The sequence below is a fragment of the Adiantum capillus-veneris genome, chromosome 24, assembly GCF_014529385.1.
Source record: "Adiantum capillus-veneris isolate H3 chromosome 24, ASM1452938v2, whole genome shotgun sequence".
NCBI classification, from domain to species: domain Eukaryota; kingdom Viridiplantae; phylum Streptophyta; class Polypodiopsida; order Polypodiales; family Pteridaceae; genus Adiantum; species Adiantum capillus-veneris.
This window is the reverse complement of record NC_140954.1, coordinates 49,587,277-49,601,602: the sequence shown is the minus strand read 5'-3', so window position 1 is coordinate 49,601,602 and position 14,326 is coordinate 49,587,277. Positions and strand designations below refer to the sequence as shown.

At 41.6% G+C, this 14,326-nt stretch overlaps 1 protein-coding gene across 2 annotated transcripts in view; it reads left to right on the top strand.

Moving 5' to 3' along the window:
* LOC147426346 (uncharacterized) overlaps positions 1–6,637 on the top strand; it is a 54,901-nt gene extending 48,264 nt beyond the window's left edge. Inside the window, exons 14-24 of one of the 2 annotated variants that reach the window (XR_015186283.1) lie at positions 1,236–1,329; positions 1,451–1,517; positions 1,600–1,776; positions 3,804–3,926; positions 3,998–4,081; positions 4,157–4,341; positions 4,434–4,572; positions 4,647–4,706; positions 4,814–4,915; positions 5,856–6,045; positions 6,180–6,637. Coding sequence is in view for 1 of the 2 variants with exons in the window: in XM_086499019.1 (XP_086355145.1) it covers positions 1,236–1,329; positions 1,451–1,517; positions 1,600–1,776; positions 3,804–3,926; positions 3,998–4,081; positions 4,157–4,341; positions 4,434–4,572; positions 4,647–4,706; positions 4,814–4,915; positions 5,856–5,969 (1,145 nt within the window). In the remaining variant the exon portion in view is untranslated. The remainder of the gene's footprint in view (positions 1–1,235; positions 1,330–1,450; positions 1,518–1,599; positions 1,777–3,803; positions 3,927–3,997; positions 4,082–4,156; positions 4,342–4,433; positions 4,573–4,646; positions 4,707–4,813; positions 4,916–5,855; positions 6,046–6,179) is intronic. The other variant, XM_086499019.1, reaches the window with a different exon arrangement.
* The last annotated feature ends 7,689 nt before the right edge of the window (positions 6,638–14,326 follow it).

The following is a 14,326-nucleotide window of genomic DNA, read 5'->3' as shown; positions in this document are numbered from 1 at the left end:
GATTGTTTCTACTAGAGTTGCGTAGACTTAGGGAAAGCTTGCTGAGGACATCAGGGGAAAGATAGCCTCAGAGACGAAGCACAGATTTCTTTACACCGGATAGAGGAGAGCCAACGGAGCAATCATTATAGCAGATCTGAGAGCCTACTCATACTAGAGGTACACTGCTTGACCGAGCCACTGAACTTGGCAGATCCAGATGTCCACGACCTCGGGGGGTCCCCCACTACTGACGAAGGCTGCAACAGAAGATACATATCACTCTAGCTCGACACGCAAGACGCCCAACCAGAGTTCTGACCATGGAGGAGGTCGATGAGATCCGACAGCGACCGATGAGAGATTTCATCTGAACCCACAACCCCCCCCCCCCCCCCCCCCCCCCCTATTTCCTTTCTCCTTAGTGTTTTAGTGTTAGTTCTTTGTAACTTTGTAACTTTGTAATTTCCGTACTCAGACATGGTATCAGATTCAGCAATTGTAACTTTTTGGTTTCATAGGTCATTTTGGCCTTTTTGAAGATGTTAATGTAACATTTCATTTCATTGCTGGAGCTGCGCAGACACAAAGAGAGCCTGATGAGAGGAGAGGCTAGCCAGTCTCAGAGACAGATCATAGACTTCTTTAGAGTTGCCACTGGACACCCGGAGGAGTTACTACCACAGCAGAGCTCGTCGCCTCACACCAGAGGCACTCTGATTGACCGAGCGACTGAGTTGGGGAGATCCAGACGCCCACGACTGCGGAGGACTACACAACATCGATGGAGGCTGCATCAGAGGATTTGGATCACTTTGGCCCGACATGCATGACGCCCGGTCTGACTATTGACCATGGAGGAGATTGATGAGATCCGCCAGCGATCGATGCTGGATCTCTTGTGATCTAGCTATCCCACCTAGCTACTTAGTTCACACCTAGCAGTTTAGGATTCCATAGTATTTTATTTTGTCATTCTGTCATTTTGTCATCTTGTTACTCTGACTTTGTATCAGATCCACCACATTGTAACTTTCTGGTCTCATAGGTCACTTTGGCCTTTTGAAGACGTTAATATAACATTTCATTTCATCTCTCTCTCTCTCTCTCTCTCTCTCTCTCTCTCTCTCTCTCTCTGGTGCACGGGTCTGGCGCTCCTGTGTGCACGCTAGAAAAAAGAACATATTTGTGTGCAGGAATACTTTTTGATTGACAATCACCCATTTGATACTAGTGCTTCTTGTAATGTCATTCAGAGGCACAAAAGATTGTTGGCTGGGCAAGAAACATTTTCTTGAATTTGAATGAGGTGCAACCGAGGGGAAAGACACTGTCTCTTTCAAGAGAGAGGTAATCTCTTTGTTTTAGCAATGGACTATTCCTTAAGAAAGGATTATTGCATTTCAGCAAAAGGCCTTCTTTGTTCTGACTTTTCTTTTCGGTATTGAGGTTTTATGTTGCCAATGCACAGCCTAGAGCTGGCAGTGACAAGATTTCGAGCCATTGAGACTCCAACTGATAAGCTTGGTGATATTAAGGTGGCTTCTTGTGCTTTGGCAGTAAATATTATTGCTTTCACATTCTTTTCCATACAAAACAGGTTTCTTTTTCTGGTTGTAGTCATTGGCGGAGAATTCATATGAGAGAGAGCTTTTATCCTCAGTAGTTCGAGCTAAAGACATTGGAGTCAGTTTTGAGCAAATTGGTGCACTTGAGGATGTCAAGACTACACTGAAGGAGCTCATTATTCTTCCTTTAAAACGACCAGAGCTGTTCAACAAGGGAAATCTTAGAAAGGTGCGTGTTCAAAAGTTTAAGCATATTCTGGTGTCATTTTCTGTGGTTTTCTAATGAAAGATTTTCCACGTTTTGAATAATTATGGTAATTGCATTTCCTGTATCCAATAATCTGCAAATGATCAGAGGAATAGATCAGGATTGTGGTTGTGGGCTGAGACTTGTTTTTAAGTCTCAGTAGGTCTAATGAGGGGATATATTCTGGTTCAGCTATGATCGGTGCATGACATGCCTGAAACCAGATAGTGTTCTTACAATGGGTCATAAGGCACAGTGGTATGTCACCACATATCAGAATGGCATGTGCAGCAATGTTAGCCTTTGTGAACCGACCACCTCATAAAGTGCTTTAAATATGACTCAAGGCTTATTGATCGTTTTTGTGTTGATCGTCAGATTGGACTGCAGACCCTACACAATACCTGTTGTAGTGTGTGTTGCTGGTTCCCAGGTTAGAATTTGATGTTGACTGTAGGATGGGGAGATGAACTGGCTGTCCATTCCTCATGAGTATGGCACGTGTTACTGTGTGTAGAGATGAACTGGCTGTCCATTCCTCATGAGTATGGCACGTGTTACTGTGTGTAAATAGGATCTTGGAGCATATTAACTACCAACTGAACCTCTTGAAGGCACTCTGTCTAAGGGGAAGAGATTTAATAATTTTTTGTTCAGAAGAAAATAGGTGCTAACAAGGATGGACCATAGTTGCATTTTATCTCGTTTGAAATGATTATCAGTTGGTTGAAAAAATTGGAGTTTGAAATGGGGTTTCAAACTTGACACTAATTGGAATTAAAAATGTAGGGTTTCTTCCGGAAGGTTCATCGATTCACGATTCCTTGGAGTGCATAATGTCATATTGTCATGAAAATGGCACTTGCTTGCAAATGCCTATATTGATACTCAATAGTTATTTGGACTTGAATGCTACAAAATGTTTTTAAAATGCAAAAAATTTAGGGTTGCGTTGGAAATGGCCCAAGGGTTCGAATCAAACTCCTTTCATACTTTCAAACTCATCTGTGTTTGACGTTTGATTGGTGTTTGAAAAAACTATTGATGGGACTGATCACCCTATCTTGTGGCTAATGTGACCATCTAGAATGAATTGGGTAATGCACCTCCTAAAAGGTGCGTGAGCAGGGGAACTACTACATGAAGATATTTTATAACTCAATAATTATCCTAATATGGATAAATGTTGAAGACTTCAAACATCCTGAAACCTTGATCTAGCTATATTATGATGGCTTTGAAATCACTTGTGTCTATGCCTGTATGCATGATCTTTCAATAGCAAATGTGCACTATGGCACTTTTGCTAGGGTGTCCCCAATGACCTGATTGGCTACCTTCTGACAGTCCACAGTTTTTGAACTCCAACGAGAGCTATGGACTTGAGTGCCCCGAACAAGGCAATATGCTTATAGTTACACTTTCACTCTTATCAACTCAAAGAAGACTCTTCTGAATCAGGTAGTTGCAGGAGAAATGATAACAGCCGTTAAAACAGATAGACACAGATGACAATCTGGGTTTGTGCTTTCCCCTAGAAGGAAATTTATGTTTTTGCACTAACCCAAATATCCTAGGGTTGAACTCAGTTATGATCAACCTAAGCATGCAGAAAAGTTCCTTGTTATTGTTTTTTCATTTTCTTCTGTTTGTGTTTGTGTAGTTGTTGTTATTTCTCCTGCAACTCTTTTACAAATTTTGAAGTCTTCTTAGTGGTTAGCAGCAGCAAGCGTATGGATGAAATATGCTTCGTGTCTGAAATTATAGAAAAGGAAACGATGAGGATGTCCTTTGTGCAGATCTTTGGGATTTCACGCGTTTTTCCACCATGCAAGCTTTCAACATAAATTTTTTTACTCATCTATGTGTTATGTTGTCTTCCTAAGCATAAAAGCTTTGTGTCTTAAGAAAGCTCTTTACTATGCTTGCATGCTTGGAATACAATGAATTTGAGTTTTTAATGCTTCAAAATGTTATAGCAAAGCTTAGTTTGTGCTTAACATTTTCAGCCTTGCAAAGGTGTATTGCTGTTTGGTCCTCCTGGGACTGGAAAAACTCTTCTTGCAAAAGCTGTTGCAACTGAAGCCGGTGCTAACTTCATGAGCATCAGTGCTTCAAGTTTAACTTGCAAGGTATTAGCGAGTGAGGTTTGTACATCTTATTATTCGGAAAATGTGAAGTGATAGATCATGAGTTTTTGCAGTATTTTGGAGAATCAGAAAAGCTTGCAAAAAGCTTATTCACACTGGCCAGAAAATTGGAACCTGCTATTATCTTTATCGATGAGGTGTGTTGTACAGTTAAGTGGGTTGAAAAGAATCGTTAGGTTGTAAGTAGCCTTTTAAACTGATGAATCTGATAGGTGGATGGCATATTGCGTGCTCGTGGAGATGAGAATGAACATGAAGCTTCAAGAAGGGTCAGGAATGAGCTGATGGCTGCTTGGGATGGTCTTCAAACTAAGGACCGAGAAAGGATTCTTGTCTTGGCAACTACAAATCGTCCTTTCGATCTTGATGATGCTGTTATAAGGCGTCTTCCTCGACGGTTGGTGAATGGAATTGTTGTTGCTTAGGTAATGAGTGTGTCTGCTTTGCTCTCTGGATCAACTCACAGGTTATTGTTTTTCTTTGATAAAGCATTTTTATCGACCTACCTAATGCCACTAACCGAGAAAAGATACTGCACAAGCTCTTGGTGGAAGAGGATTTGAGCAAGGATTTTGATTATGAAGTTTTAGCTGCTCAAACAGAGGGATTCTCAGGCAGTGATTTAAAGGTAGTTGTCCAAGTGATTTTTTAGCAATGGAGTACAATTTCAAGAGGCATTCTAATGTCACATTTTCTATGCAGAACCTTTGTGTTGCAGCCGCTTATCGCCCCATTCAAGAGTTTCTAGAGGCTGAAAAACAGGTTCAGACATAAGCTTTTGATGCGTTCGAAGCTTGCTTTACCACCTCTATTGGCACTGCAATGCAAATAAAGCAAAGAAGGTTCTGAGCCTGTCTTTTTTGGAACAGGGTATTAAAAATGAGTTTGTCAACACTATCAACAGCCCGAAAGATAGACAAGTCTCTTTGCGGCCCTTGTGTTTAGATGACTTTATTCAAGCAAAAGTGAAGGTATAACAAATGTGATGTGTTCTTAAATGCGGCCCATCCTCCCCCCCCCTCCCCCCCCCCCCCGAAAACTCCATGCCTTTCCAGGTGCCCCAAAAGGTAAACATAGAAAATGCAGACACCCCTTTCTTGTGGTGGAATTACGTTTGTGTTGATTACAATACTGTACATGACATAGCTACCCAAAATGGGTGGAGCCATAGTTGCATTCAAACTGGTTTGCAATGATTATCAGGCGTCTGAAAAAGTTTGAAACATTTGGAGTTTTGAAATGGGGTTTCAAACTCAACACTAATTGGATTAAAAAACTTAGGGTTTCTTCCGGAATGTTCATTGATTCACGATTCCTTGGAGGGCATACGTCATGTTGTCATGAAAATATCACTTGCTTGCAAATGCTCTATTTCAGTACTCAATGGTTATTTGGACTCGAATGCTACAAAATGTTTCTAAAATGCTCAAAGATTAAGGTTGTGTTTGAAATGGCCCAAGGGTTTGAATCAAACTTGTCTCATACTTTCAAAGTCGTCTGCGTTTGATGTTTGATCGACATTCGAAAAAATTATGGGTGGAGCCATGTAAGAGAACAATATCGTGGAGAACCGCAAACTGCTGAAATGAAATGTGTGCCAGAAGGACACAATCACAAAGAACTGAAAGAGACCAAACGAGTCGCTTCTTGGCTGCGGACAATCAAGACACCTATTTTTTCTCGTGTTTTGGGTGCCGTGATCAAAATGTTCAGAGTCCCATGGATTTTATGACTTTGTTAAGGTGGTTCCAATCAGTGTTACCTATTGAGTTTCCGAATCCCATGGCAGTTGGACTAGGTGGTTATGTATGACTGATTCCTGCAATCTTTTGCATGGTACCACGAAGCTCTTGCTAAAAATCTTAGTCTGCAATTATTCAATTAGCTGATGCAGCTTCCTGATGTGTTCAGGTTGGATTGTCCGTTGCATACGATGCAAGCAGCATGGTTCAAATTCGGAAATGGAATGAGCAATTTGGTGAAGGGGGTAGTAGATTGAAGTCATCTTTTGGGTTCATTAAATAAAGAAGAGGACAGACATTTGGGGCAAAGCACACAGCGAAAACTTTTGTAAGCTCGTCTGCAAAAACTCTCTTCACAGGTGTGTGTGTGTGTGTGTGTGTGTGTGTGTTATGTTTGCAATAGAGGCAGGGAGAAGCGTCAATTTGTGGTTGTAATAGATGTCTGGAGAAGCATCGTCCTAAAAGTGAAAGTTTCTTGGTTGGTTCAATGCAGGTCATGCAACTTTATCAAAGGAAGTATTAACAGAGTCCTCTAGTTGGGGTGGTGTTGTGCCCCTGCATGTACAGCTGGAGCATGTCAGATAGGCCCTAATTGGGTCCGCTTTAGGTCACACAATATTTGCAGTGGCTGTTTTCTAAAAAAATGCAGCTGTATTGTAAACGAGGCTGGCAGGAGGCCAAGCTTAAAGCAATTTTGTAAAGCTACATTAGGAAGGGGGTGCTGCCTTCCATTCAAGGCTGCTGCCCAGTAGGCATAAGACCTTGATTTGATCGTTTCCATTTATTTGTAAAGCAGAGCTTGACCGGGGATTTCTTTGTAGTACTAGTATTGTTGCAGACTACATCCGTGTCTACTCTCCTTGTCATCATGCTCACCATCTTTTCCAAACATTTGGTATCAGAGCCTTATCCTGTGCTTTTGAAGATGGTAATGATTATGTTTCGTTTGGATAGGCGCTCTCAAAAAATTCTCTGTATCACCTCACACGCCTTTCCATACTCGAACTGCATCAGATGTGGAAGTGTGGTGCCACGTTATCGATAAAGGTAGTGTATGAATGACACAGCTTCACAGGGGGTCTTTGTTGAATTCATAGTTGCCATGAAGTTTTGAAACGTATCGTATGAAACGAGCTTCAAAGGTTTTGACACGGTTTCACTACTCTTTGAAACACCACAATAGAAGAAGTTTCATCGAAATCTCAGTGTCAAGCAATAATCATGTATGCTTAGAGCTTACCCTCATAACACATGTACAGACAAACCAACATAAAAAGATTAGGAGATTCAAAAACTCACTTTGAAGTCATATATGTACAAGACCATGTGATTGGAACACTAGTAGAAAGCATTCGCCTTTGGAATCATATAAAGAACTTGAATAAGTAACCAAGCAGTTTCTTTAATTGAAGAAATGGAGTTGCATAAGAGTTTATTGTTTAGATAATTTTCTCTTTCTTACTGGCATGTAAGATTTCTTGTATTGGAAGAAGGGGTTGAAGGGCCTTAACGCTTGATCCCAATGGTTAGAGGTAGCCTCGCACGTGGTGCTCTTTGTAGCATGTGGCTAGAGCTCTATGCCACTAGCTATTAGATATACCTTACTAGTGTAGTTAAGCAGAGAATTTGGAACTGCTTGGTTAATTTTTCGTGTTGCTTGTATGAGATTGTCACCATTTGGTTTTGGTGATGAGAGTTTGTGAAATTGTGACATGGTTCTACCTAAAATTGAACTAAAAGGTATACCTAATGGCAAAAAAAATAAATAAATCACGAACTATATAGTGCAAGAACGCTCTAAAGAGATGAAAACCTTAAAAGGAAACTAAGCAAAAGAAAAACACAAATGTATGGATGTGCACTCGGCCATCTCTTCTGTATATGGACACAAAAAATTAAAATTTTAACTTTCCACTTTCATGAGTCTTTTTATTTCTTAAACTCACCTTTCACTTGTGTACTTAAGATGTTTTGAAAGGATTTTTATTTTTCCGAGATTGGGGAGACCTAATGCTTTGTGGTGTTAAATAGAGTGACTATTGGTTACAAACCTCTCTTTCTTTAGGTACCAGGCCTTGTGCTTCTTGTGTAGTCTTGTTGCTTAGTGAAGTCTTAAGTTAAAATCCTTTTTAGATTGATGTGGGTAGAAAATATCTTAGAAGTTATCTTGTAGAGTCTCCTCTTAAAGTATTTTTTTTGTTGTTGTGCAAATGCAGTGAGGCTTAGTGATTAGTGCTCGCACGAGCTGGAAGTTTAGTGCTTGCATGCAGTTCTCAGGTCGTTCCTTGTGGCACATTTATTTCTTTTTGGTACTTCCTTTCAAGAGAAAGGGATGGTAAATGCAAAGGTTTTTTGAGCCCGGTTAAAGCAGGTTTTCTTTTTTCATTTATGCCATGTGACGGTGCGTAGAAAGACTCTCTCTCTCTCTCTCTCTCTCTCTCTCTCTTTGAAAGGCAGTTCCATCGTGTTTTGAAGAGTTCTTCCCCCCCCCCCCCCCCCCCCCAACACACACACACACCCCCCCCCCCCAAACTAGTGATGATTAATATCTTATCAAACTCCGGTCAAGCTATGAGGGTTTGCTAAGGAATGCCCATTAATGCAGGATTTTGAATTTTTTGTTGAAAGTTTGGACAGGGTTCTCTTTATAATAAGAGGCTTTCACACATTTTACCAAGGAGTAAACTGTTGTGTAGGTTGGAATGTGAGTGTGAAGGCTAAGGTAATGCGGTCAATCCTAGATTTCTTGTAGCCTCCGTAGAGGCACACTCACCAAACACTATCAATGCAATTTCTACTATCCTTTGTGCTGCATTGTTGGAACCCCATTCGCTTTGAAGATTTTCTGTTTGCAATCCTGCTTCTCTACTTTTGAAGGTGAGCAATCCGAAAATGTCTTGGCTAGGCAACATGGTGATTAATTTCCATTCTGGGAAGCCAGTGGTCCACTCTAAGCCTTCATCAAGATAGTGCCTTGCAAGTAGCTCTTATGGCTCCTTATTGACATATGTTGCTATCAGTTTTCTTCAGCACTCACTCATCTACTTTGTTTTGCATATTTATTCATAGTAGTTCCGGTATTGTCCAAGGTGGAATCATTTGATCTAATGAAGAGCATGAAAGCAATGGAAGGTTGGTGTTCTACCCTTGAGGACGACGATCCATTTTTGATGGCATAGAGATCAACAAGTATAATACTAGTTGGGAATGGCCAAATACTATGCATGAATTGTGCATGTGAGTGTGTATTGAACACATGTGATGACCTCATAGGTACATTATACACATCACACAAGGTGCCATATTGTGGGAGCTTCTTCCCCAATGGGGAAATTGGTAACACCCATTGAGTGCAGTGCGTGAGGCTAGAGCCCGAGCATTGAGAACTAATTTTTTTTTTCAATTTTTGGTATCATTCAATTTGCCCTTTCATAGCACATGTAACACAATTTTCACATTTCAAAAATATTTGCAAAATCCCCCCCCCCCCCCCCTTTCCCCAAATTTAAATATTTTTAACCAAGTGTCTCTAAACTGTCTCCTCTACCCTGTGCAATCTGAAAGGTGTTGTGTTGATAGTCTTGAAGACAATTGGGATTGCCAAGGAACATTCTCCCTCATTAGGAGCTTTTAGATCTATGCGTTGTATATTGGAAAATCTTTCTAGGTCTATCTCGTCTGTCTACATTGACATTGAAGAAACTTTTTTTGTGATGTTTGTATAGAGAATCTTGTTTGCATGTATGTGTGCATGCATGTGTGTGTGTGTGACAAAAAAAAAAAAAGTGTGTGTGTGTGTGTGTGTGTGTGTGTGTGAGAGAGAGAGAGAGAGAGAGAGAGAGAGAGAGAGTTTCACCAAAGACTGTGAGAATAGCATCAAAGACAACTTGCCAAAATCCGAGAGAAAAAAAAAGGTTTTTGACACATTTCGACACAAGTGATGCTTGTGGTTTGCGTTAAATGAGGAACAATTAAATAAAAGTCTATATTTATTCCCATATTTGCGAGCCATTCTATGACTCATAGAGATTTTTTTCGGTAGCCAAGTTACAAGCATGCTATAGTGGAAAAGCTTAGAAGTTTTAGACTAGATAATGTGGGCAATTTATTTGCATTCACAAACAACATATATACATGGAAGTTTTCGTACGCCATACGAATGCCCATATCATATAAATACACCGTACTCTACAACCGTATGATACAACACTCCGTGCGACATCAAGTAAAAACACACCATATTTATCTAAACCGTATGACATAATTTGTAATACAATGTATTTTTTTGTATGACACCGAACTATATTTAATCGTATGATTATACGATCACAACGCAAATGAATAGTTAAATGGATAGTCACTTGCGTATGAATAAGTAGATTGTAGATTTTATCGTATGATTGTAATGTAGGGGGTACCGGCTGAGATAAGTTCAAATAATGGTGTATTAGTGTGGAAAGGGCTTACAACCAAAGGAAAGGGGAAGGGAAGCGTTTAGGAAGAGAGAGAGAGAGAGAGAGAGAGAGAGAGATGGCTTCCAGGGCCCCGGTCTGTCCTCAACACTGAAGCCCATGGATGGACGGTCGGGAGCAATGCACACAAATCTTAAGGAGATCGGACGGCTAACAAAAAATAGGCATCCAATCCCTTAATTTTGTGGGCACATGACTTTTGGTGTCCAAAGTGCATAAACATTAAAGTGAAGTTCGACAAGCAAAAGTAAACTAAGACCCCCCCAAAAAAAAAAAAAAAAAAAAAAACTCAAACATCTATTACTATCTATCTATTACTATAGTATATTATTTATTATATATTAAAATGGCAAAGGTAGCCCTCCACGTGGCTGCATATGCCTTCAACCTTGGCTTTTCCCCTCCCAATTTCTATAACTCATCCCCTCTCGTTTGGCCATCGCGCCGCAGCTAGCAAGCATGGCTGCGGGTAGGTCTGAGTGTGCACGCCTCGAGCTCCGGGTAGATCTGAGTGCACGTGCCTCAATTGTACGTTGCAATGCATATCCATGCAACTCCAACCGTAGGTACTTAATTGTCCCACAATCAGAGGCCCAATCTTATCGATGCGATGTTCACTTCCCGCCGCCCATGCCATGATGCCTATTTGACGTGAGATAGCATAGGCGTCAATTCCATGCCCTAGCTGGGGATACCGCATATGCCCTTTTAACCAGCTTGACCATGGTATTGGTCATAATCTTCCTTGCTCATGAGCACCACTACAGAATACAGAATGAACTAAAGAGGCTAGGAATGCGCATGGCAACCAAGATGCTGTTGATGGTGGCCGCAGGAATTCTGAGCACATTATTCACTCAAATATAGGTGTTCTGCCACATTGTACAACACATCAGAGATCCAATGCACTACATGTGGTGTTGGGCTTTGACCTGCCTCTTCCCTGTCGGCTCATTGTTGCAGATTTACTTCACCAAATAGGCGATATAGAGAAGCTTGCTGGAGAGCTCAATAATGAAAGACTCCTCTCTCTCTCTCTCTCTCTCTCTCTCTCTCACACACACACACACACACACACACACACACACACAAGGGCACCACTTAGACACACCCCCTATTGCTTCAGAAGGTGTGATCTCTCTCTCTCTCTCTCTTTGTGTACATTAAAGCTTCTAATTGGAGTTTTTCTTACAACGTTAAAAAGTTCTTCTCCGGCTTTTCCTCTTCTCCTCTCTTGCATGAAACCATAAGTGGCCTTTTGTAGTCTTGCACAGAGAGAATGTACACAGAGAATCCTTGCAAATAAGTCTGTGTGTGTGTGTGTGTGTGTGTGTGTGTGTGTGTGTGTGTGAGAGAGAGAGAGAGAGAGAGAGAGAGAGAGAGAGATTCCATTTGGAGGTAGTCGGCATTTAGAGTATAGATAGGAGCAGTGGCTCAAGGGTTTCACCTATGAAAAAGACATGAGAGGGTTCTTATGACCTTCTGGTTAAGGTATCCTCCTTTGGCGGCCTAAGAAACTCAGTTGAGGTTTTGTTTTCTTGAAAATCTTATGGAAATCTGCAATCTTGGTGTGTAATGAAATTTTTTCTCATTTTTTTGAAATTGGGGTGGCCTATTACAAAGCGTTAATAGAGGCTCTGTATATATTTGATTCACCTCCTCAATAAGAGTTGAAAGGCCTTTATACTAGCTCTATGTATATTAGTTTATATGTTTAGTGCCTAATTGAATGTGTCTCTCTTGCAATTTATCGAGTCTAGAGATAAAATAAAGAAGGTAATGCGAGAAGATAAAGATGCTTTTATGGTGTGGTAAGCAATGTCTCTTGCCAAGATTATTAGAAATTATTTGTATTTATAAGTGAGGCAAGAAAAGTCTCATGATGATGAGATTATTAGATCCAATAAAGAATGGTATGCTTGGCATTGCTTCGTGTCCAAGATGTCCTCATTTACAAGGTCATTTAGGAGTGCAATGATTGCAAGACATGGCAAACCAGGCAAGCCAAGAAGTAGTAGATTACTAATTAGGTTGTTAGTCATGATGCTTTACATTATTGTCATCATCCCCTAAGCTAAGATTGCTCATAATAGTGCAAGCAATGCTTGATGAGATTTCGCTATAGAACTCTCAATTGCCACCCACATCTCCCCCACATCCTCACATTCATCATGCATGGAGAGTCACTAATCCAGCAAGACATGAAGGAGGACATGTAAGATATAATAAAGCTCTACTCATTGACTTCCTATGGAAACATGAACGGTAACAAAGCACAAAAGATGCCTAGAAGCAAAATATTCAGGTCCCGATGTATGTAGGATAGCAATAAGTGGTTTGGAAGATGCCATGAAATTTGCACTCTACACCATCCACGTTGGCCCCTTTGACGGATGAGAAGATATTCAACTATGGATGCTCAAGCCTATGCCCTTGATAGTAATGACCCTAGAACATCAATCCACTTGAATCTTACTAGCTTTGGTGTGAAACAAGGTGTCATGGCACTAAAGGGTGGTCAAAGAATGGGAGTATAAGATGGGTAGATTTTAGAATAGAACTTCACTATGTAGCCAAATTTTGATTGACATTTGGTTCCCTTTTGAAAGATCCAAACTTCCCAAAGCTACTCTCTGTCACGTGTGCACTGGACACTTTCTACTGATGTGGCCTCAATATGTCATGACAATATTTTTTGACACCAACAAAAAAGTTTCACGTAGAAAAATTCTACCATTGAAACCTCCATAATTCTCACAATAAACTTAGTTCCAAATATTGGGTAAACCTACACATGAACTCTGGGACGAGCTTGAGTATATTTGAAGGTTTTACACTAAATTTCTCAAAATTTTGTAGGTTTTCTCGCATTCACATATAAAATTTAGAAGTAAATGTCAAAATTATAGGTGGCATTAAACTAAACCTAGATTTCAATCAGAGCTTGAAGCATGCCCCTCAATCTATACTATATATAAAGCGGGGAGGAATTCTGGCCCCTCCCCCCGACCACATGTCGCAAGGAGCTTCATCCAATGGTGTTCCCTGCAACCCCAGTGACACAAGCGAACAATGCACACACACACACACACACAGGCCGCCGAAGGCGGGCGGCCATACTAGTGCTTGAATAAAATTGGACGACCAACTTTGTCTCGGATCTTCCGCATGCAGATAACGGAGTCTTCGTGGAATTTAGTGACGAGGTCGATCGTGGAATTTAGTAACAAGGCTGGCGCACTATCGCAATGGTTGTTCAGCTCTTGCTCTCGACTCTCTCTCAGCCTGCTATCGCAAAGGCTACTCTCTCTCTCTCTCTCTCTCTCTCTCTCTCTCTATGTGATGCATGATGGATAGTTGAGCCGTTGATGCAGATGGGGAGCGAATCAAAGGATGTTGAGAAAGAGGAGGGGCCCTAAGAAGGGTAGGGGCAGAGGTAGAAGCCCGCGCGCAAGGGCCCAAGGGAAGAAAATGCAATCTCAAAACTAATGAATTTGTATGTGTTGCCGGTTTTCAAAAAAAACATAGTGGAGAGATCGAATCGACGAGGATGCTCACACTTTTGGTGAAGGAAAAGGAGTAGCGGGGGTTGCGCTGCATGTGGCAAGGGGGAGAAGGGCCATGCGGGTGCTAACCGCCTTCTCTCTCTCGCGATTTCCACTCGTAGGCTAGCCATGTGGGGGCATGCCCCTCGCCTCTCATGCAGCTAACCGCCCTCTCTCTCTCTCTCTCTCTCTCTCTCTCACACACACACACACACACACACACACATCTGTGCTTGCCTTCCTTGGGTGATCTGCTGAGGAGCAGCAAGGCCGACAGACGGGGCTGGTACTCGTGCAAGAAGTGGGTGCACTATTTTCTCTCTCTCTCTCTCTCTCTCTCTCTCTCTCTCTCTCGTTGCTGCAATGTTGCGAGAATTTTGTGGAGTGCATCTGTTGTTGCTACCTACAATCCATCTATTGACCTCAGAGAGGTAGGGGTAAGGGGCAGAAGGAGAGGGGGGAGGCAGGGGGCCACAACCGCCACACAAGATTAGGGAGGAGAGAGAGGCACAATGGCCGCAGAGGAATAGGGCCAGGGAGGGTGACAAAGGCGGGTGGAGGAAGAAGGCACATGGGGCGCACGAGCAGCAGGCATGAAGGCAAATCCATAGCAGGTCGAGGGA